Raw genomic sequence first — 22,740 nt, 5'->3', positions numbered from 1 at the left:
TCCTGTCCCACTGCTCACCTCTGAGGTCTGCTTCTGCCACTCCAGCCTGCGGATGGGCGCCGAGTCCAGTGCCGAGAGGATGGCCAGGTAGGAGTTGAAGTTGTTGAGCTTTCGTAAATGCTACAGAGAGAGGCGAGGCGGTCATGGGGGCAAGGTGGGCAGGCCTGGAGCCTCCCACCTCCTGGGGGCAGGGCCTGAAGGAGCAGGCTCTGGGGAGGATGCCAAGGTCACCTTCATGATCTTGATGAACTTTAAGAGCAGCCGCTCCCGGTCCTGGGCCTTCTCCTGCAACATGATTATTGACCGGACCCTGCAGGGACCAACGGGAAGGAGACAGCTGGCAGACTGGGCCCCTTCAGGCCCACGCAGTCCTGGTGGGGACAGGCTAGCCAGAGAGCACCCATGCTTGCAGCGAGTGCCCGGGAAACGGTAGGCACCAGCTGCAGCCCTGACCCTGGCTCTCAAGGAGCTTGCAGAATCCCGGGCGTAGGCAAGAGGCCACAAAGAAACCTGGTGGCTGGGGCCTCGGGCTGTGCAGGCTTTGGAGGATCAAAGCTGCGCGCTCCTCACAAGCACTGACCCAAGCACCACCGAGGATGGACACACTCCTTGCACGGCTTCAGGACTGGCTCAGGAGAGGAGCAGGCACGTGGGTAGAGAGGCCATCTTGCCAGACAACCTCGCACAAGGGCCTGGACGCCCTGTGGTTTCTCAGCAGCCACTGCCAGGCACTGGGAGGAAGGGCCCCTCAGCTTTGCCTCCTCTACCCCATTAAAGGGCACCTGCATGGATCCAACTTGAGGACTGTGGCTCTGGGGGAGCCCCACCTGTACCCCCCCCAGGCAAAGCTCCCCCAGGGGTGTGCCCGGAGTCCTCTGTGCCCAGCAGGGGACTACAAACGACCACGTGCTGTGTTGGGGGAAAGGCTAGGATGACCTGATTTCTCTCCAACAGACAGACTTTGGAACATTGGGCTGTGTGGGGAGGGGCCAGCCCCAGCTCGGGCAGCATGGCTGTCTCGCCCTGACCACCTGCTTTGATGCTGAGAGGCCGTGGGCACTTTCGAGTCCCACCTTGAGGAGCCGACAGTTCTATTACATATTAGATTATAAATAAATACACTTTGGGCTCCACTTTGCTTCGAGAATGAAAGGCCACATAACAGCACTAATGGCGACCACTCCTTTGCTCTCTTCTTTCGGGCAGTCAGTGTGACGATGAGCCCCGAGGCTGCTTGCCTGGCGGTCGGGAGACTGGCAACGACCAGGGCGGGAGGGCGCATGTCGCCTCCCATTCACGGTGGGCACTGCCACCAATCCTGGACCAGTCCCGCTGTGTCTGACTCCTCAACCAGCCCGGCCCTCTAGGTGGCCCCTTTCAGTGCTCCAGACACGCTCTTCACTTCTGCTGCCTCTGTTCACAATAAAAGCCCACGGGGCCTCAGAAGGAGCTGGGCCCTGTGCCGTGCCCCTTACCAGTAGGACATGTTGTTGAAGTGCTCTGTGAACTGGGTCAGGTTGGGGCTCTTCTCCTCGTTCTGCTCTTTTGCCCAAAGCAAAACCTCAGGAATCTGAAAAAGGAAGTAGACTGCGTAGGGCTGGAGCCCTCTGGCTTTCCTGCGACTGGACAGGAGCAGTGGCCCCTGGAAGGCCAGCCACCCCTCCCCCCGCCTGCCCCACGGCATACCTCTATTTTATAAAAGAGCTCGGCATCCAGCAGGGTCAGCTGCTCAGCTATTTCATGGCTGTGAAAGTCATGCAACGTCCCGGGCCTGGAAGACAGACACGAGTAAGTGGCCAGGGCGGTGGGAGCCACCACCAGGCCTTGTTCCGGGCCAGAGAACACAGTCCACAGAGCAGCTGGCTGCTCCCTGGGACCACAGTGCCAGCACCCCTTTCTTGCCGCTGTTGGGCGGGTCCTGCAGGTCCCCTTGTGAGCCCATGGGCAGCTCAGCTGCCGAGATCTCAGGGCCCAGGGGAACAGAGATGGTGCCATACGAGCAAAGGTGGAAACTTTCACTAATGAACATCTATGGCTGGGCAGAAGGGGCAGGCCACAGGACGGAACCTAAACACCGCTTGGGAACATCTACGGCTGGGCAGGAGGGGCAGGCCACAGGACGGAACCTGAACACCGCTTGGGAACATCTACGGCTGGGCAGGAGGGGCAGGAGGGGCAGGAGCGGCAGGAGGGGCAGGCCACAGGACAGAAACTGAACACCGCTTGGGGACGCTCGGGGCGGCACAGCAGGGCAGCTGAGAACTGGCAGCTGCCATGTTAGTCCAGGAAGAAGATGAAGAGCTGACCGAGGCCTGAAGCATTCTTGCCTCCTGTCCTGCTAAGCCCCACATGCCCTCGTGCCCCTTCCTAGTAAAAAGGTGACTCATCACGCATGAGAACCCTGGAGCAGAAGCCCAGCGTCCAGGGAACCCACTGGGCTGTCCCCCAGCCACCGTGTATCAGGGCCTAGCAGAGCCTGGGTGTGAGGCTGTGGCTGGGAAGCGCGTGAGAAAATGGGTGAAGGGGAACTGCTGGGCACCGCTCTGGCCAGAGGGGGCAGGGGCTGGAGGAGCGCCAGAGGCATGGCTGTCAGCTCACCTGGCTGCTACACCCCTGGCCGCCAGGGGCTGGTCGGAGTTGGCACATCTGAGCAGCTTCTTCTGGTCCACCTTGTCTAGGATGTTCTTCCGGAGCACACGGGCCAAGCTGAGCTCTCCATTGCACACCAAGCGGAAGACCAGTTCCATCAGCAGCTTCAAGATCTCTTCTGTCAGCTCCACGAGGCTAAGGGCCAAGGCCACGAGGTGAGGGGCAGGAGGCCAGGACGGGAGGAGGACTGCTGCCCTTGGTCCAGAGCCAGCTCGATACCCCAGGGCCACATGGCAGCCATTAGTCGAGCTGGGAACCTCGTAAGGTTAGAGAGTAAGAACAGGACCTGGGACGGCTGCTTATACCCCCGAGTGCTGGGGTAGCCCCTGTGGGAACGAGTGACCGTGTCCTCTCAGCAAACACTTGCTGGCCCTGGACAAGCCCTGGAGACCAGGTCGGGGCTGTGGAGACAAATCCCACCGACATCCTGCCCCGAGGAGCCCTGATTCTGAGGTGCGGAGTCACTAAGAGGTCCTGGCCCCTCGGACTAGAGGTCCACAGGACGACCAGAACTTCCTGTGACAGCACTGCACGCACGGAGGGCTCAGCTGTGCTCACTGTGCCACCCGCTAACAGAAGACGGCGCCTGCGAGGCAGGGCCAGGGAGGTTTCCTCCCCCCAGGAAAGGGCCTGTCTTGATGGGTGTTTGCTAACTGATGGAAGCGGAGAGTGCCATGTCAGGGGGCATGGGGAGCTGAGAAGGGCACAGAGCAAGGCCCACTGTGGACTAGGCCTAGGCTAACCCCACGCAGCAGGGTGGCTCACAGGAAATCAGGGCGTAAGCTGGGGCTGGTCTACGGGGTGGGCCATTTCCCCAAGGGGCATGTTAAAGTGAGGCCTGTCCGAACTGTGGGCACACAGCCTGGAGAAGCAGGCGGGACGCGATGAGATGCCCGGATCAGCAGAGAAGCCACCTCCAGTGGGGACCTCACGATCCCAGGGAGGAGGCACTCACCAGAGCTCATCCACCACCCGCACCAGCACAAAGAACGTGTTCTTGCTGACGCGCTTCTTGAATGTGTCAGTGAAGGGAGAGAACTTCTCGTATGTGGAGCAAGGGTTAAGGAAACAGCCGCTCTCACACGGGGAGGGCAGAGGCCTGTGAGGGCGGCAGCCCCGACCTCAGGCATCACGCTCTCCTGCCCGCAGAGCTGCCCCACCGCCTTTCTGTGGGGTCCAACCAGGGTTCCTGTTAGACTTCCTGACATGCCAAGGGTTGCCCTGCTGAGCCTCAAGGCGAGAACAGTGGTCACAAACTACACGCCCTAAACCCCGCCCCCAGGTAGGTGCACACCCAGGTGTCTCTCTGAAATCCGAGTGAGTTTCCACGACTCCATAGCCTGAGAATCCACCGGTTTCCATCATCCTCTGTGGACCCTCCCACTCCAGCTGCCCATGACCCGGAGTGTCAGGAAGGACCCATGCACCAGGGACAGTCCTCAGGGCCCGCAGCACAGAGGGCTCCCTGGCCAGCTGCGCTCAGGTCTCGATGCTGGAACATTTCCATCAATACATCGGAAGTGGCTGAGGAGGGAGGTGCTGAGAACCTGAGCTCTGAGGTATGAGAGGCTTTGGGGGGGGGGCGTGAGGTGAGGGCGGGGAGCCTCTCACCAAAGAGCCACAGGGTCACCAACCTCTCTGGCCTGGCTTATTAACTGCAAACAGGAACATAGTGCGTGGTGTGTGACACAGTGGTGCAGACACGAAATGCTTCATGGGGGGTGCAGGGGCCTGCGTGTGTCAGTGCTTAGCAGCAGCACGCCTGACAGCAGCCAGTTCTCAACCAGAGTGCGTTCCGGTCACCTGCTGAGTCAGGCCTGTGAGCAAGTGAACGTGCGAGGCTTGAGGGAACCTGTCTGTGAAGATGGGGACTGTCCACTTCAGTGCTGAGGGGCCAGGACTCTGGGGCGAGGGCAAGGGGGGCGTGGGAGAGACAGCAGGGGAAGCCTCAGATCTGGGACCGGACTCCCCACCCCAAGTGACAGCTGCTGTCCAGCAGAGGGCAGTCATGGGCTGCGACAGGGGGCATGGCCAGCAGCAGCTGACCCTGGGCCGGTCCACTTTTTGGGGCAGGATGGACAGGTTGGACAAAGAGGCATCCGCGGTGGTCCTTCGAGGCCCCGGGGTCTCCCTGATCCGGGACGGAAGGCAGGACACTGGAAAAGGTGAGTGCGCAGGCAGGTGTGGGGGAGTAGGAGCCCACTCTCGTGGGTGTGGGCTTACTGCCCACGGCAAGTCTGCGTCAGGTGAAGTGGCCATGCCTACCCGAGGCTGTCCACTTAAGTCTTGATTCCTTGAAAGCCCGCACATTTGCACTCATCACCCCTCCTGCTCAGGGGCTCAGCTCAGAAGCTGCAGGTGCTGGGTCTCTGCAGGGGCCTCCAAGGTCCCCCAGGGCGTCAGCTCTAATAGTTTCAGAACCACCCAGTGACCAGCGCCCCAGGGAGCACACTCTTTCTGTCCAGCCCTTCACAGAGGGCGAAGAAGCTCAAAGGGGAAGGCTTGCCCAGGACTCAGACACACCCTGCCGCCCCGGGGCAGGAAGAGGAGCCGGAGGGGAGGCCAGGAAAGGATATCTGTACTGCAGCTTCTTGATGAGCTCCTCGGGGCTGATGAAGGTCCTGTAGGTGGTCAGGAAGGCCTCGCAATACAGCACCAAGTCTAGAGGGAAGCGCAGAGACAGTGAGACAGTGAGGCCACGAGGTGCCCCCGGGAGACAGCAAGAGCCCAGGCCTGAGGTCAAAGCTCTTCCTCACGGGCATGCAGAAGACGATTCCAACTCGTCAGCAGGATTCTGAAGCTAAATCATAAGTGAGACCTTTAGACGGCAGAGCTCTGGAACAAAAGCCTTGGGAGTTTCACAGACTGAGAGATCTAGAAAAGGCTGAAGGCAGAGCTGGGCACACAGCTGGAAGAGCCAAGGGGGCACGCTTGGGTGCCAGGGAAGGGCAAGGCCGACTAGGAGGAGCCCACCTCCCGCAGCCAGGGGCACCTGGGCTGGCAGCCCCACACGACCTCCCCTCCTTTCGGAGGGGCTGGCTCTAGCCAGGGATCCTGACCTTCCCAGGCACAACAGCCTGCTTAGGTGACTCCCCTCCAACCCGCAGGCCCTGACACGACAGGAGTGGGATGCTTTAAATGCAGGTCACTTGCCCTGGCCAGTTTGGCTCAGCGGTTGAGCGTCAGCATGCAGACCAGAGAGTCCCGGGTTCGGTTCCCGCTAGGGGCACGTACCACACACACAAAAATGCAGGTCACTCCTCGAGACAGACGACCCAGCCAGGCTTGAGGACGTCAGAGCTGTTCTGAGCTGGAGCTAAGTAAGGTCCGAGTCCTGATTTGACTCCCAAGACTGTATTCCTCACCATGAGGCTGAGCTCGCGACCACACACACACTACTGACACTTTGTCTGGACGCAGACCACCTTCCCCATCTTTTCTCACTCACCCCAGCTCGCTGGGTGGAAAAACCTCATGGATCCCCACTCTTCTAGCTAAGCAGTGCAGGCCTGGCTGAACCCGGCTCCTGGCTCTGCCCTTCAATCACCTCCTCGGACAAAGGAAGAACAGTAACAACTGCTCCCACATGTGGGGCTGAACCGGGCGGGGCTCAGCCGGAAGGGCAGGTGCTATGAGGGAGGTGCCCAGGCTGGAACCACAGATGGGTCCCACAGCTCAGGCCCCTCCCGAACCCCACGCCACTCTCTGTCAAGTTTGGCTTTTGTCCAGAGGGGCTGGGCAAGGACGTGGAGATGGGTCTAGCACAAGCCAACGCCCACTTCTGGAAGACTGGACCCAAGTCTGCGCCTCTGAGGGGCGGAGCCTCCCAGTCCAAAGCCACGGGTGTGGTCTCAGGCCCACAGGAAGCCACCTCATCCCAGGTACAGGTGACTCTGGTTCCCTGGAACCTCGGATCTTTCCATTAATAAACCAAGCAGAAGCCCAGCAGGCATAGTCGGCATGGCCTCCAGGCTCTTGACCGTCATGACTGAGGCTCCTTCTGGCCCCGGCCACAGCTGGCTGCACCTGGCAGGACAGCGCGTTCACCGCCAGAGCCGAGGACAAGCCAACTCCCACGCCAGCCCCTTGCGGTTGGGCAGAAGTGAAATCGGCCCACCTTCCTGGTGCCTCAGGCGGGCTCCCTGCAGAGAGCAGGGCGAAGGCTGTCCCCAAAGACAACAGTGGACACATCCCGGCGCCCTCTGTGCAGACACGCTCTGTGCCTACGTTCCATCGTCACATCCCCTGCCACCACCAGCCTCTTCAGAACCGAGCCAGCTGAGCCTGAGAGGGGCAGCTATGCCCAGCGGTTGCCTCGGCCTGGGGCTGGCACAGCGAGGATTCAAAATCAGTCTCCAGGACTGAACTCTGCCCCAGACAGAAGACACCAGGAGGGAAGACACCCCAGAGGGCAAAACACTGGCTGTGGTGAATCTTTGGGAGTGATTTCTTCTTTTTCTCTGTTTTTCAAATTTTCTGCAACGTAAACATTATTCTTGTACTGCTTTCATAATTTAAAAGTTCCCAGAGTTGCCCTGGCCGGTTTGGCTCAGAGGTGGGAGCATCGGCCCACAGACCGAAGGGCCCCCGGTTCGATTCCCAGTCAAGAGCATGTACCTGGGTTGCAAGTTCAATCCATGGCCCCAGTAGGGATCATGTGGGAGGCAACCAATCAATGTGTCTCTCACACTGATATTTCTCTTGCTCAATCTCTCCCTCCTTCCCTTCTACTCTATCTAAAAAAAATCAACAGAAAAATATCCTCTGGTGAAGATTAACAGCAACAACAAAAAGTTCCCAGAGTCTTTGAGAAATCTGCTATAAAAACATAGGGATCTGCCCGGCCTGTGTGGCTCAGTGGTTGAGGGTTGACCCAGGTACCAAGAGGTCACTGGCTTGATTCCCATTCAGGGCACATGACCAGGTTGTGGGCCTGATCCCCAGTGAGGGGGCGTGCAGGAGGCGGCCAGTAGATGTTCTCTCTCATCGATGTTTCTTGTTTTTTCTCTCTAAGATCAATAAAGAAAAATATAAAAATAAAACATAAGGATTTGTTCATTTACAAAAACAAAATTGGGGGGTTAGGGTTTCAAGACTGGGGTGTTTTAATTCCTTCCACACCTTACTTTGGCACTATTGTTACATCATCTTTATAATAATTTAAAAATGTAAAAGGAAAATGAGTTCGGAGGGAGGCCAGGTGCTGATGTGAGAGAGACACACTGAGTGGTTGCCACGCACATAACCCCAACTGGCGCCAGGGACAAAGTGCAACTGAGGTACGTGGGGGTTTGGACACTGCAGCCCCTCCTCCGCCCTGACCAAGGCCACGGGCACCTTCCTGGGCCCCTCGTTCTGTGGCAGGACACAGCTTGGAAGGACAGCTCTCTTGCTCACAGTCTCCCACAGGAGGGCCCTCGTCCTCCGCCGGTCGGGCACCTGCCGGGGAAGGCAGTGCCCTGCTCAAGGCTGGAGTCCACTCCATGGCCTGGAGCACTGCGACGCACGCAGACAGAGATGAACGCACTGCGCGCTCTCACTCCTGCTGCTGACCACGTCTCCTTGAGGTGCCGCGTGCGGAGCTGACCAGGCGCCGAGCTCTGCACTCAAAACGTGCGTTCTCCATGCTCCCCTGGGCTGGGGTCATCACTGCCTCGCACCAGTGGGGGACCCACTCCGAGGGCTGGGCGCAGAGGCCTGGCTTTCAATGCTGGTTCCCCAGGGTGGGCTCTAATTACGACGACCCCCCAGCACGGCCGTCCTGACCACTCAGGGCTGGCGGAGAGGGCAGGGCAGGGGCGGCTGCAGCAGGACCCGCCCGGACCCAGGGAGCTCAGAGACCACTGCAGAGCGCCGCCGTACCTTTCCTGTCTGTCTCAGTAGCGTGGACCAGCAGGATATCCCCAGATCCTCCACGGACATCGGGCCCGTCATCACCCTGCAACGACAACAGCGCCGAGGGCATGAGGGGCACGCAGCTGTGAGAAGGCAGCTTCAGACACATAGGCAGGGCTAAGGTGACACAGACGCTGTGCCGGAGATCACAGCCCCTTTCCTTGGCTCTCCCCCAGCCTGGGAACAGCGTGGCCACGCTGCCCACCCCACCATCCACTGCCCCGCACTCGGCAGAAAGGCACAGAGCCAAACTTGTCTGGGAGGCCCTGGGGGCTGCCCAGACATCGTGGGCACATTGCTTTGGACATACCTGGGTCAGGGGGACATGGTACCGTTCAATCTTTCCCTGCTCACCAACCCCTGGGTCTGAGAGGCAAGGGGGACAGTGGGACCCCGTGGGGAGGCAGGCAGAACTGCTCCGCCTCTGCCAGGATCACCGGAGGCAGCGGCGCTGTTTCCATGCATGTTCATGCTCCTAAAACTGCAACGAGCTGCCCTGAATCTCAATCTGCCTCCCCAGGTGGGAGAAGTCACCTGTTGTCACGTCACAGGTTCTTCCAGGAGTCCTTAGAGGACTACAAAGTGTCACAGAGACATTTTAGTTACACCTGACACTGCTTATGTGACCGATGACTGTGACTGCCGCCTGCCAGTTAAGGAAACAGCCTTATTTCCACATTAACAAACAGAAGTTTTAACCGTTAACTTGGCCTGGAGCCAGGGCCAGGCCTGGGAACTCAGGCCCCAGAGCACAGGGCTGCTGTGACCGCAGGGAGCACAACCACACAGAGCCTCGGGTGTCTGCAGCCCCCAGTCTTGCAGGCGCACGTGCCTCCCCGGGGCGTCAGGGCTCACTCCTGGACTGGGGTCCTGAAGTGTCTTGGCTTCCAGCTAAGAGTAGGGATGACTATGCCCATGACCTGATTTTTCAGAAGACGTTTCTGGGAAGGGTCACAAGCAATCTCTTCTCTCTGAGGGGAGCGAGCTGCCCACTCGGGGGCCCCATCGCTCTGCCTTCCCAGCTCCTCTCTGCACCGCCCGGCCAGCTCAGCCCGGCTCTGCAGTGCGCAAAGGGCAGGATCCGCCTGTGCGTCTGTGCTGCCATTGAACTGGGGCCCAGGCACGTGGTCACGTCCTCAGGGCTGGGCCATGCTATTAAGCCAGGACTTGTGTTTCCAGAGTTGCACGGCAGAGGAGACACACGCTCTCCCAGGTCAGCTCCTCTGTTGGACAGGTCTGGGGGCTGTTTGTGCCAGCGAGGCTCTCCCGACAAGGCACAGGATGAGGAAGCCGGCGCTCTCCTATCAGCTGTGTCTCCCCGCTGTCACGGCAGTGGGGTCACTCCATTGATAACAACGTAGCAAAGGTCTTACGCTAACGAGGGCTTGCAGCACAGGCCCCGTGCTGAACACCTTGCATGGATTTCATCTTCACAAACCATTTCCTGGGGCCTAGAGCTGTCCGTAACTTGCCCAAGATCACTCGCTAGGCCATCAGAGGAGGGGACGGCACACTTCCTCTCGTCACTCCTCCATCTGCCTAGGGTCTGTTGGCACGCATGGTGGCCCAGGCCCTAAGCCAGGACAGAAGAGATGCATGGAGCCCACAGCCCAGGCAGCCACCTGGAGGGTCCTTAGTTTGCTTGGGTCTTTCTGTTTGACACACCTCACGGTTACAGGCTCCTTGAAGCCCCCTACCCTCATCACGGCCAGATTACACCATCGAAACCTGTGAGGCACTTACCTCCTGCTTGAGTGTCAGCCTGGCCATGATTTCATTGTGGTCGATGAGGGACAGCTCATCCACTTCCTCCTCCGACTGAGCCGACTCGGTAGCATCTGGTGACTTCGGGGACCTGAGGGACAAGTGGTTGGTGCTGCGAGTGTCAGACGGGCCCCGGCTCCATGAGGCCTGGAGGCTGAAGCAGTGCAGCTGGTCACGGGAACCCTGCCCTTGAACAAGTCGCCCTCATCACAGCTACCGTGAGCAGCCCAGACCTCCCCCACCCACCCGAGGAGCTGTGTGACCATGGGGTGTCTCCTGCTTTCTGTTTTTTATTACTTTTTTTTTTTATCCTCACCAGAGGACATTTTGGTTTTTTTTTGCATTTATCTTCAGATAGAGGGGTAGGGAGAGAGGGAGAGAAACATCGATGTGAGAGAGACACATCGAGTGGTTGCCACCCACACAACCCCAACTGGGGCCAGTGACAAACTGCAACTGAGGTATGTGCCCTTAGCAGGAACCGAACCCGGGTCTCTCTGGTCCATGGGCCGACACTCTAATCGTTGAGCCAAACTGGTCAGGGCCTCCTGCTCTCTCTGGAGGGCCTATCTATAAACAGACGGGGTTAAGCAAGGAGACCAAGAAGGTCCCACTGGTCTGTTTCCATCAGTGCTGGTCTCGGTCACTCTGTCAAGGCCCACTACCTGCAGTCAGGACTCAAGGACAGGAACAGCAGACTGCCAGGCAACATGGGCGAGAGTTCGTGTGACCTTAATGTCCTTGCCTAGGTCTTGCTGGGGGCCGCCCCTCTGTGGGGTGGAGCACTGCGCCCAGTAGGAGAGACAGACGGTAACACGAGCAGGGGTCTCAGCCGAGTCTCAAGGGCAGGGCGGGGCCTGAGGATGGGCCAGACAGGCCGGGACTGGAGAGCTGAGCAGGAGTGTGCTGGTGAAGGGTGAGGAGAGGCCCTCCACCCCAGCAGAGGGAGCAGGTGAATGGCTGGGGCATTCAGGGACATGGGCACTGCGTCTGTGGGCACCTTTCTTTCCTCGAGTTTATCCCCATATTCCCAATTCACACTTACGATTCTCATATGGACTCCGGGAGGCACTGCTGCCCTTGTGGTCACAGGCCATATTTTTAACCCTAAGTATCTAAGACATAAAAGTCTGTGCCAGCACGGGTGGGCCACAGCCGCACTCTGAGCGGCCCTGGGAAGAACCCTGTGTCATGCCTCTCGTCAGTGACGCCTGTGGTCTGGCTCTCAGGGAAGGGGACCGCATCCCAGTGATGTTTCTAACCAGTCAATGTACTCATCCTCTGCCCCCTTTACAAGGCCAGCAGGACTCTGAGAAATGGCCTCAGGCCCAAGGAGCTAGAGACAGAACCCACGAGTTGTTGTCGTGTGGCAGAGACATACTAGAAATCCTACCACCCTTGCTTAACACAGAGCAGCAGCCGAGAGCAGGCCGGTGGGCCGCCCTCTTCAATGGCCCCTGTAGGGTGCTTTCTAATAGTTTTCTTCTCTCTCTTGTTATTTTCACCACCTCTTCAAACGCTTACACTTAGGCCTGACAATGACAACTGGGTAATGCTTAGCTTTGCACCCAGGACCTCAGAGGTAGCTGAACCTTGGCCTAAGAGGGAAGAAAAGCTAGGATTACAGTTGTTCGTATGGATTATAACACATTAATTAATAATAAATATAAGAATAAACACTGTTTCATGTGCTCACAACTGCAAACCTACTTTTGCCCACCCCGTAGATGGGACATTCCACAAAGGTGAAGCCGACATGAAGGTGCAGGTGGGTGGGCTGGTTTACAGCCCTACACACCGTACTCTGTAAGAGCACATCAGAGGAATTTACTACCTATTTCCAAACCTGGTCAGGTCTGACTTACTGAAAAATGTTACAAGACACGACAGAGACATACAACCAAATGCAATGATGACTCCTGATTGACCTTGGTTCAAACAAAATAAGCCATACAGACATCCAGAGAGGTAGGGAGCCGTGAGATGGTTTGCTGGTGTGAGGAGACGCACGACGCATTTTCTCAGGTGTGCGTGGCGCTGTGACCAGGACGGCCTTGAGTTCTCAGCAGGCTGGAGTGCTTAGGGGCGAGGATCATGTCTGCACCTTACTTCCAAATGGTTTAAGAATATAATATATACACTATAGCCATAAACCCACAATGAAGTTTTTGGGGGGATTTTTTGCACCTGAACTTGGAAGAGGTCGAGGAAGGTTGGCCTAAGATTTGAAAAAGACTCACGGGCAGTTTGTAAGACGGGTTCACACGTGTGCAGGTGATCAAGCAGTATGCCAACTGCATGCCAAGATAAAGGCCTTCGAGGGGTGGGTTATTTGTGATTTTTCCTGCTCCCCTGCACCTTTCTGTACTCTCCACGTTTTCTACCCTGAGCACATAGAACCGTGAGAGTCACACAAAAGGAAGAACGTGGACAGAGCACCAGGGGCGCTGGCTGGCTGGCTGCTCAGGCCGCTCTCACCACGGACTTGTTCTCAGGGCCTCTGGCCCCGCTCGGGTCACTTCCTACCTTTCTCCACCATCTCTGTTCTCCTTCCCCGGGACACTGCCGACTGAAGAGGGGTCTCTGGGATGTCCATCTTTCACAGCTGGTGATTCCTGAAAAGAGAAGTCAGTGCTGTGCTTGTGACAGGTGCCCATGCCGGGGCCCATGTGCTTCCCAGCATTCCTGCCTGTAAGTGGCTTTAGAGTGTAAGTTCCTAGGGAGCGATCCAAGATGTGACCCCACACACCGTTCATTACACAGAAAGCAGAGTCCCCTTCAGACTAGCACCTCACCCTCTGGGCAGTGAAAGGTGCCACTACTTATAACACATGTCCGCTGCCAACGGGGATAAAGCCATCCCAACCACCTCGCTGAAGGATGTCACAGTCATTACTACTCAGCAAAGCTCAGCCAGGCACTGTTGCCCATATCGAGACCTATCCATTAGCCGACATCATCATGCCCATTCACACACACAGGGGCTGGCACAAGTTAAGGGCCTTGCCTAAGACCACACAGCTAGAAGGCTGCAGCCTGGACTCAAACCCAAACCTATGTCCTTAATCACTATGCCCTGCTGGTGGGCAGCAAAGCTTTGCTGACCTCCTCATGCAAGACTGACCTCAGGACTGCTGTGCTTGATGGCCTCCCAGGGAGGCTCCAAAGGGTCCAGCTGCTCCCAAGCATGATGCAACCCCCCTCCCCACGCCCAAAGCAGCTTCGCTTCTTCCTGGGAATCTGGGCCCACCCCGCTCAGCAACAACATGCGCTCCAGCATCCCTGATCTGCCACCAAGGTCAGGACAGAACTGGGCAGCAAGAATCCATGGAGCATCATCATGGAGAGGGTTCTAAGTAGTCAGGAGGGCCAGCCTGGGATACATGCCATAGTCCAGAGGCTGAACTGGATGATGCCGGGCAGGGGGCAACCGAGGTAATAGGTGAGGTGGGAACTCCAGGGAGAAATAGCTAAGCTCCTACACATGGGGTCAAATCCCACTGTACTGAAAACTCAACATTCTACGACTTGCTAACACCTGAAGCGGGCAGTGAAAGGTGCCACTACTTGTGTGGATATCTAGAATCCTGTGGGGATCCCCCTGAGGGGGATCTTAGCAGGAATGACCACACCTCTCAGGGGCTGGACCGTCGGACCGACTGCCATGGAGAGCACAGCCCCAAGGACTATCCCACTCAGGGTGCCGGGGGAGCTATTTTTGAGGTGTTCGAACTTGCTCACATTTTGTTGCAGCAAAACCCGAAAGCTGACTGCTCAACAGAACTGCCAAACCTCGCTCGCCTGCAGCTGGGACGGCTGAGACAGAAGGCAGCATCAGGTGGCCCCTACTCTCTCAGGGGGGCCACCTGCCAGACTCACTGCTTCTGCAGAAGCAGCTGGCAAAGGGGTGAGGGGGCATACTGGGGAGGAAGAGGAGGCGATGGTGTGGGAGGCTCCGTGTGGGGAGAGGTCCCTTCCTATGGGAAGGGGATGGAGGACGGACCTCAACGCTATTAGACGGGACAGAAAGAAATCCCAAGTGCACCCGATGCCGCCCAGGCCATCGGCAGGCTGCCCTGCAGACTCCACAGGCCGCGGGACAGGCTCCAGGAGCACCGCGTGCACTGCTGCGGAAGCCGAGGGAGACCTCCGCAGGGCCACGTCCTCTCCCCACGGGGCCTGGTCTGCTAGTGACCAGGGGCTCAGCCAACCAGAAGCCGGTCCAACCCCTGCCAGGCTGGCCACATGCACAAGGCAGCCCCGAGGTTACTTACTCCTCGAGAGGGAGCCAGCTCCTCGCTGCTCTGGCCAGAGGAATACAGACTGACGTATTCACCCTCACCAGCCTCCTCGCTGGTGTTTTCGCTCTGGGGGAGACAGGACGAGAGGAAAGCACAGGTGACGGGCCCCCTAGCCGGCCCCAGGCTCAGAGGGCAGCCTGCTGGGAGCCCTACCAGGATGCTCCTCTCACGGGACAGAGAAGACAGTGACAGTGTGCACACAGGTCTCCTTGGGCAACTCTGCCCCAGGGTCAGAGAATGAAACTGCTTGGCCACCTCTTACTTGTGTGACAGGGAACACACATTCCTGCTGGATCTTCTCCAAAGACGCCAAGGGCCACTCAACTGTCCTGGAGAGGCGCACCCCTGCCCACTCTACCATGGTGGGAACTGTGAGGTCCCCAGTGCGGTGGGAGGCCAGAATGGAGGGGAGGAGGCAACCACCAAGATGACTCAACGTGCTGGGGTCAGTCCCCACTGCCTGCATTTGCTCTGCCCCTCTACCTGCCCACGTCCGTGCCCGGAAGAAGCTCTGCAGTCCACTCGGCAGCACAGAACGCAGGCCCTGCGCTCAGCACATCAACTAGAAGGCAGCTGCCGTGATCTCCGCACCTTCCTCTGCACACCGCCAACCAGACAGAACACTGGCAGCATTTTCCGTCTCACGCTCACCGTAACTGCCGCCTCTAAATGGTCACGGACCCATCTGTGGACACTCAGACCCCGAGTTTGTCAGGAACTTTGTACGGAATGGGCTACGCGTCACCTGCCACCTGCCACCGACCTGCACATAGCCATGTGCTCAGGGGCACGCGCCAGCCAGAGCTGCCTGTGGCGGAGGGAGGAGCCTCGCAAACAGTGACCGGCTGTGTCGCCACGCGCAGCCCCACACCGGGGGTGTGTGCTGAGTTCTCACCGAAGGCGTCTGGGGCGAGTCAGTGAAAGAGGTTTCGGAAGGAAGGCAGACAGTGTTTCCGTGATAGGTGCTCTCCTGAGAAGGCGAGAGAGGCCCGTCCACGGTGCCGGGAGGCGGACTGGCGGCGAGCGGCACCGCTAGGTCCGAGCTCTGAGACTGGTGGACAGGTGGGAAGTGTGGAGAGGAAGAGGAGGCAGATGGGAGGAAAGGTTGTACGGAAGCTTGGTTGTGAGGCACGAAGTCCTGGGAGTAGGACCTAAACACAGATTTATACTAGAGAATCCAAGTGGGAAACAAACACAAAACGAGGAGATGGGAAGAAAACAGACAAAAGAGAAAGTAATTAGATTAACTCGGCTGAGCTCTGATGGGCTGTTCACAGTAATTTCAACGAGGGCCACTGACCAGGCCCAACCAACCTGTGGTCCTCTGCCTGAGGCCCCCCACTCCCATGAGAAGGCCTGAAGGCTGACCGGCACCATCCTTAGTGTCTGCACAGCAGGCCACCCCGAGGACAGCGAGCCCCGGCTCTGTGTGGGCGGTCACACCCTCTGCTCGTCACACATCCCCACCCAGGCCTTCTGTCCTCTGAAGAACCGTGTGGCTGAACTCAGTGTGTGCAGTCAGACACCTGGTCACATTTACTCCTTTTGCATCTTCTGGATAATAATTCTCTTCGGATTTATCCCTTGAAAGTCAAACACTACATCACTGCTGATGTGTCCATCACTCATGCAAATATTCTCTGCACTTGGCAGCGGGTTTCTGAAACCCATGGACAAAAGAGCAAACAATTAAACTTTAACAGGAGGTCAAATCTGTTACAAAGCTACACTTCCACCTGGGACAGGCAAGCGCCCTCCCTCTGTCCAGCCTGCTGGCAGCCGGGATCCTCCGTGGCTGTGCCCATCGGAATGGAAAGCTCCACCTGCTCCGTGGGGAGGCCAAGGCCCTCTCACCCCGTGTGCACCAGGGGATGTTGGTTTACACCAGACGCAGCAGACCTATCCCCCAGGTGCCTACTCATACCTGCTATTTCCCCATCTAACTCACAGACGCAAGGCCAGCCCTGTGCAGCCACATGAATGACTGCAGGCTCCACACACATTCTGACAACACTGAAGGCTTAGATTCCTGCTGGAAGGACGTCCTGTTCACACCTCCTTCTCGAGAAGCCGGCGAGTGAACCACTGCTCAGCACCCAGCCCAGTGGCTCTCACTCGGACAGCTGTGCAGCCCGAGTATCTACAGTACCCTTAAGAAGCTCCAGAGAGCCCTGGCCAGTTTGGCTCAGCGGTTAGAGCGTTGGCCTGCGGTGCGGAGAGACCCGGGTTCAGTTCCCGCTAAGGGCATGTACTTCGGTTGCAGTTTGTCCCCGGCCCCGGTTGGTCGTGCGGGTGGCAGCCACTCGATGTGTCCCTTCACATCGATGTTTCTCTCTCTCTCCCTCCCTCCCACTCTATCTGTACAAAAAATGGAAAAATATCCTCGGGTGAGGATAAAAAAAAAAAGAAGCTCCAGAGAGCCCTGGCCTGGAGCTCAGCTGGTTAGAGAGACGTCCTGATATGCCAAGGTTTCCGATTTGATCCCCACTCAGGGCACATACAAGACTCAACCGAAGAATGCATAGATAAGTGATAACAAATCAATGTTTCTCTAAAATCAATTTTTTTTTAGCTTCACCCAAGGACGTTTTTGCATTTATCCTCAGACAGAGCCAGAGAGAGGGGGAGGAGGAGAGAGAGAGAAACATTGATGTGAGAGAGAGACACTGAGTGGCTGTCACTGAAACGACCCCAACCGGGGCTGGGGACAAATTGCAACCAAGGCATGTGCCCCTAGTGGGAACCGATCCCAGGCCTCTCCGGTCCGCGGGCTGACGCTCTAACCACCGAGCCAAACTGGCCAGGGCTCTAAAATCAATTTTAAAAAAAGAGGCTCCCGAGTGATACTGGCCCTCTGCTAGGTGAGGATACAATGAAAAGTCTGGGCCCTGGAAGAGGGCCTCACCTGACCGTGCTGGCACCCCAATCTTGGACTCTCAGCCTCCAGAACTGTGAGGAATAAATGTCTGCTGTGTATAAGCCACCCGGTCCATGGTGCTTTGTTACAGCAGCCGGAACGGACCAAGACAAAAGGGCCAACTCTTCCCAGAGCCTGACAGAGTTCACGGGCACTCCCCCCCTGAGCTCGCTGGGCACTCGGCAGCCCTGCGCTGCTGGAGCCCCTGCCTCGCACGTGCACACAGGAGCACGTGGCGTGCTCCTCAGGTCTGATGTGACAAGTTCAGGGGGCAGCCCACACTGCTGCTGTTTCTTCTGGGAGCTGGGGCAGGGCAGTTGCTGAGGGCACACTTTCAGTCACACAGGACTGGGCTGGAAACAGCAGCACTTCTGCCACAGGCCTGTGTGGGCTTGACAGTGCTGCCCTGTGAGTGCTGGGCACAGCCTGGCACGTGACAAGCACCACAGAAACAGCAGCTGTCCTCCCTTGCCTTCCCAATGCCAATCTGGGAGCCACTCGACACAACAGAGCTGAGGCACTTAACAGGGCCCAATAGGTATCTCATGAAGGGAGGAATCTTAGGAACTGCTTCTAATACGATTAGAGTGCCTGGAGTGTTGCCGGCCTCAGCAGCACCCCAGTTCTGAGTATGGAAGAGTAGCAAGCACCAGCCTTGGCCCAGGGATGCACCGGGGGGTGCACTGCAGGAGGGGCAGCCACCAGGAGAAAGGGAGGAGGCTGGGCTATCTTGGACCCAGTGTCCCAGCCCTTCCCCTCCCTGGCTCCTGAGCAGCTCTGGTATTCTAGCTATGCAGTCATGCTGGGACAGGAGCCAAGCTGGAGAAGTTCCTCGAGGGGGTGGGGAGACACAAGGGTCTGCTCTCTAATCACCAGAGCTCGGTGCCTCTCTGGCTGCTCTGCAGACGTGAGGCTCATTATCATACCGTTTCCAACAAGTCTGGTCTCTACTGCTTCCCCAGAGAAGCATTTCCGGGCCGGTAAGACCACACTTACTCATAGGAGCAGGGAGAGAGGCAGAGCTGGCACTGAACAGGAACACCACTTCAGCACAGCCTGAAGTTTATTTTGGGACCTGGCTGGTGCCCGGCTTTGCCTCTGACAAAGTGGCTGCACTCTGCAGCGGGGGTTGTTATTTACAGCCAGAGTAAGACTGTTTGGGCTGAGGATTTTATAAGAGGGGCTGCTTGATAAGAGGGGCTGCTTGTCCAGAGACTGCAGGTTTCTTCAAAAGACCTAGGAGTGCAAGAGCCCACCCCCATCAGCCCTGATCACACCATCCCTCAAAGGGCCAACAAAGACCATCTCCTGATGATGATGATGACAGCTCCTCCCTGAATGCTCGCTCCCTGCTGGTAAGATGAGGTGCCCAGGGTTCTGCATGAATCATCTCAATCTACATGAAGTGCGGCTCTGGCTCTGATCCTTATACCTCGTAACACATGGCTCAGCTTCTAAGAGATGTGTGGGGATGGCCCATACTCAGCGAGTGTCCTAAGCACACAGCAGCCCCCGACTGTTCCATCCACGGCTCTGCAGGACCCAGTCTCCTAACTGCCCGGAGCTCTCCTTAGCTGAGTTTTTGTGATCACTAGCATGCAAAAGGCAGCGACTGGGGCTGGGGAGACTACAGAGTCAGGATGCAGAGAAAGATCCACCCTCACGAGACTCCGGGATCAGCACCCACTCTGGAAAACACACACCTGGAGGAACCACCGAGCGTCTTCTGTCTTCTGAGGGTAAAGGATGATGCCTGAACCTTCTATGTTAGTAGGAGGCTGCTCACACCCTAGAAAGCAAAACCACCCAGAGCTGGCTGGGCACCAGTTTTCACTGACACTCTCTCCATTAGTCCTGGCCTGAAAATGACCAGGGATGGGCCCTGTGTTGTGCTGGCAAGAAAGCAGATGTTTAAATGAAAAATCTTGACTCCTCAACAAAACATCCATTCCACCAAATTCCTTTGACTATAAGGAAGGCTGGCGGAGTCCGAGGAGGCCGTGGCGTACCAGCAGCTGCGGGACAGAGCCACGGGCCAAAGGGCCTCGGATGAAATGGCTGCTTCACAGTGACTTGAGCTCCTCACTTTGGAGAACCTTCAACCCTACCAACAAGAGGGAAATGCGATCACTTCCGTGACTGGACTTCCTGTGGTGGTGAGGTGTTTGTGGAGATGGGTCATTACTACATACCCTCGGCTCAAGCAAGGCTTATGGTTGCAGTGTTTCTGGATGCTACTTAGCAAAGCTGATAAGCTATGGGACAGCTGGTTCTGGGGCTTCAATTTTCATCCATCACCTGCGAGAAGACACCCTCGAGGGAAGATGCTGTGGTGTGATCTGGGCTTCCTCCCCACGTGGACTCAGGGCATGCTTCCCTCAAGCAGGGACTCCAAGTCCGGGGAAGAAGTCAGGACTCTGGCCGCTGCACGAAACCCTATGTGGTCTCTCGGGGAGGAAGAACTGGGAAGAGGCACCCCAGATCTGGTTCCCAGAGATGGCCCTGATCACCCCTGCTAGGCCACTCCAGCTGGCAAGCTGCAGGGAAGAGTGCTGGCCCGTCTCTTCTCTCCTTCCTGGTCCCCATCAACTCCGTCCCCCCTGATGCCCTTGTGTTACTTTGCAACCACCGCACTTGACACGATGGCGGAGGCGGCGCCGGCAGGAGCCCCTGGGTGGTCCCGCTGCGTGCAGCCCTCAGAGACAGGCAACATCAGCATCACGGTGGGGTCAAAACATAGCTTCTCGTTTTAAAAAACCTTCTTGGAGTCTATTTTTAAAATTGAAAATTCTAATGTGTATTTTACAACAAAGGATGTAAAAGAACAAAAATATTTTGCCTAGGAGAATTTTAGGCAGGACAGGTAAATGTAGAAATTCAGTACTTTTCTTCTCATGTGACATATTTCTGTGACCCAAGTCACAAGATCTTCCTTGAAATCACTACATTTTTGGCCAATGGTTTCATGGCTAATTATAGTCATGCACAAACCTCCAACACACTGGAGGATGCCCCACACAGTCACTAAACACCGACCTTATTTGCTACTCTTTGTAGAAAGATTTACTACAGGTTAAAAAATAATTTGAATTCAGTTCTAGAAATTGACTGAACTATTTTTACTAGGTTTGGATTTAAACAGCATGGCAGGGACTCTAACTTATTCTTGGAACTCTATTTACAGCCTGTGGCTATACTCCACAGTGTCAGAACACCAAAGCCTCTTTATTTTTTTAAAGTTTCAGAGTATGGTTATTAAAGCTGGGGATAGTGGCCCTGGCCGATCTGGCTCAGTGGTTAGAGTGTCGGCCTGTGGACCAGAGAGTCCTGGGTTCGGTTCCCACTAAGGGCACATACCTCGGTTGCAGTTTGTCCCCGGCCCCAGTTGAGGTCATGTGGGTGGCAACCACTTGATGTGTCTCCCTCACATGGATGTTTCTCTCTCTTGCCCTCTATCCTTCCCACTCTATCTGAAGATAAATGCAAAAAAATGTCCTCAGGTGAGGATAAAAAAAGAGAGAGAGAGAGAAAAGCTGGGGATAGTGAACAGGAAGGACTTAGGGTAGAAGCAAAAGGAGAGAGCCTAGACGGGGCCGCTGTCCACCGCTCCCCTGGCTGCAAGTCTCGTGGGGACCCTTGGCGTTTAGGAGTTGCACGCCTGAGAAGAAGGTGTGGGTGTGCTCCGGGGTGGGGTGGGAGCACACTATGAGGCCTCTTGAAAACTGGACTTTTCTTTCGCCTAGCCTTCCCAAATCTCAACGTCTACTGCAAATAAGCACATCATAAACGTCACTGCAACCCTATTTTTCACGATGGGGATCTGGACTCTAACCTTAGCTCTTACTCAAGACTCTGAGCGAATGGTCAGCTTCTCCACTGTGGTGCCTCATCTCTGGAGTGTGGTGAGTGTTCCATCACAGAGCGTAGCAAGGGCCCTCGACAGCAGACAGGCAGCTTGAGAACATGAAAGCAGAGGCAACAATGCACGTGGACAGCACCCTCAGTGTTCACGTCACCACGTGGCCTTCCCAAGGACCAGGTGGCACCCAACCAGCCGAACTGCCCTGAGTCAGAAGCAGACCTGCGAGACCCAGAAGAGGTGCTGGTCTGTGTGCACCTCCTTCCCCAAGGCCGTCAAGGCTCAGCACGGGCCTGGGCCCAGACTTCACCCTTCAGAGTGCTGCCGGGAGCACTGCACTTAGGAAGGGCAGGCAGGCTCAGGGCGGACAGCTGAGCAGCCCAGCAGACAGGAACTACTTGTGAAACTCTTGGGTCAGACAGATAGCAGCCAGAGCCTCTTGGGTCAGCAGACAGGGAAAATGGGGAAGAAGCAGAGTTCTCAGCTACAGCCTGGGACCAGTCATCTGACTCATGGGAACAGAACGGCTATCATGTGACGAGTCAGCATCCGCTGGTCCTGATGAGATGCTGGGAAGCAGCGTGATGGGGCGACAGAGAGACCTAAAGGCCTCAACCCCAATCAAGTCCTCAAGATGAGACACACTTGCCCTGGCTGGTTTTGCTCAGTGGTTAGAGCAGCGGCCCGCAGACCAGAGAGTCCCGGGTTCAGTTCCTGCTAAGGGCACGTACCTCAGTTGGTTTGTCCCCAGCCCTGGTTGGGGTCGTGTGGGTGGCAACCACTCGATGTGTCTCTCTCACATTGATGTTTCTCTCTCTCTTTTCCTCCCCCTCTCCCTCTCCCGCTATCTGAAGATAAATGCAAGATAAATGTGCTTGGGTGAGGATAAAAAAATAAATTAATTAAAAAAAAAAAGATGATACACACTTGACTTTCTTACCTAACACCTCTTTAAAAACAAACGGGTTATTATGGATCTTCTCAAGTTCTACTAAAACATGGGTCTTGTAGCCGTTTTACTCATCCAGGCTCATTCTGGAAGCCAAGCTGGTAAAGACACATTTCAACAGGTTTCTAGCATCTGAGTGGGTGATTGCAAACATCCATAACTCTCAGTGAGCAAAGAGAGGGTGCACCAGAGAGTCGTTTGGGGGCCAGGGAAGGTGGATTTTCCAACATCAGTATTGCAATACCCGAAAGGCACCGGCAACCCTAATGGTTACCAAGAGTCCCAGTCATACTTTGGTCAAGAGTTAAGAAGAATATGGACTCACTCCATATTTAAGAGTTGTAATACTTTGCCCTGGCCAGTTTGGCTCAGTGCTTAGAGCGTCAGCCCACGGACCCAAGAGTCA

The 22,740-nt window shown here is 56.6% G+C and overlaps 1 protein-coding gene across 5 annotated transcripts in view; it reads right to left on the bottom strand.

The window, feature by feature from the left end:
* The window catches only part of RAPGEF1 (Rap guanine nucleotide exchange factor 1), a 136,892-nt gene that overhangs the window by 5,307 nt on the left and 108,845 nt on the right, over positions 1 to 22,740 (bottom strand). For 3 of the 5 annotated variants that reach the window (XM_036260635.1, XM_036260632.1, XM_036260634.1), the window contains 12 exons: positions 15,505 to 15,777; positions 14,583 to 14,675; positions 12,835 to 12,923; positions 10,288 to 10,399; positions 8,512 to 8,587; positions 5,226 to 5,310; positions 3,605 to 3,697; positions 2,599 to 2,784; positions 1,687 to 1,771; positions 1,476 to 1,570; positions 232 to 310; positions 19 to 120 (listed from right to left, as the gene is read on the bottom strand). In XM_036260635.1, the coding sequence (XP_036116528.1) occupies positions 19 to 120; positions 232 to 310; positions 1,476 to 1,570; positions 1,687 to 1,771; positions 2,599 to 2,784; positions 3,605 to 3,697; positions 5,226 to 5,310; positions 8,512 to 8,587; positions 10,288 to 10,399; positions 12,835 to 12,923; positions 14,583 to 14,675; positions 15,505 to 15,777 (1,368 nt within the window). The remainder of the gene's footprint in view (positions 1 to 18; positions 121 to 231; positions 311 to 1,475; positions 1,571 to 1,686; positions 1,772 to 2,598; positions 2,785 to 3,604; positions 3,698 to 5,225; positions 5,311 to 8,511; positions 8,588 to 10,287; positions 10,400 to 12,834; positions 12,924 to 14,582; positions 14,676 to 15,504; positions 15,778 to 22,740) is intronic. The other 2 variants (XM_036260637.1, XM_036260636.1) reach the window with 1 other exon arrangement.

Source organism: Molossus molossus, unplaced genomic scaffold, assembly GCF_014108415.1.
Source record: "Molossus molossus isolate mMolMol1 unplaced genomic scaffold, mMolMol1.p scaffold_m16_p_14, whole genome shotgun sequence".
Classification (NCBI taxonomy): domain Eukaryota; kingdom Metazoa; phylum Chordata; class Mammalia; order Chiroptera; family Molossidae; genus Molossus; species Molossus molossus.
This window is presented reverse-complemented; position numbering and strand designations above follow the sequence as displayed.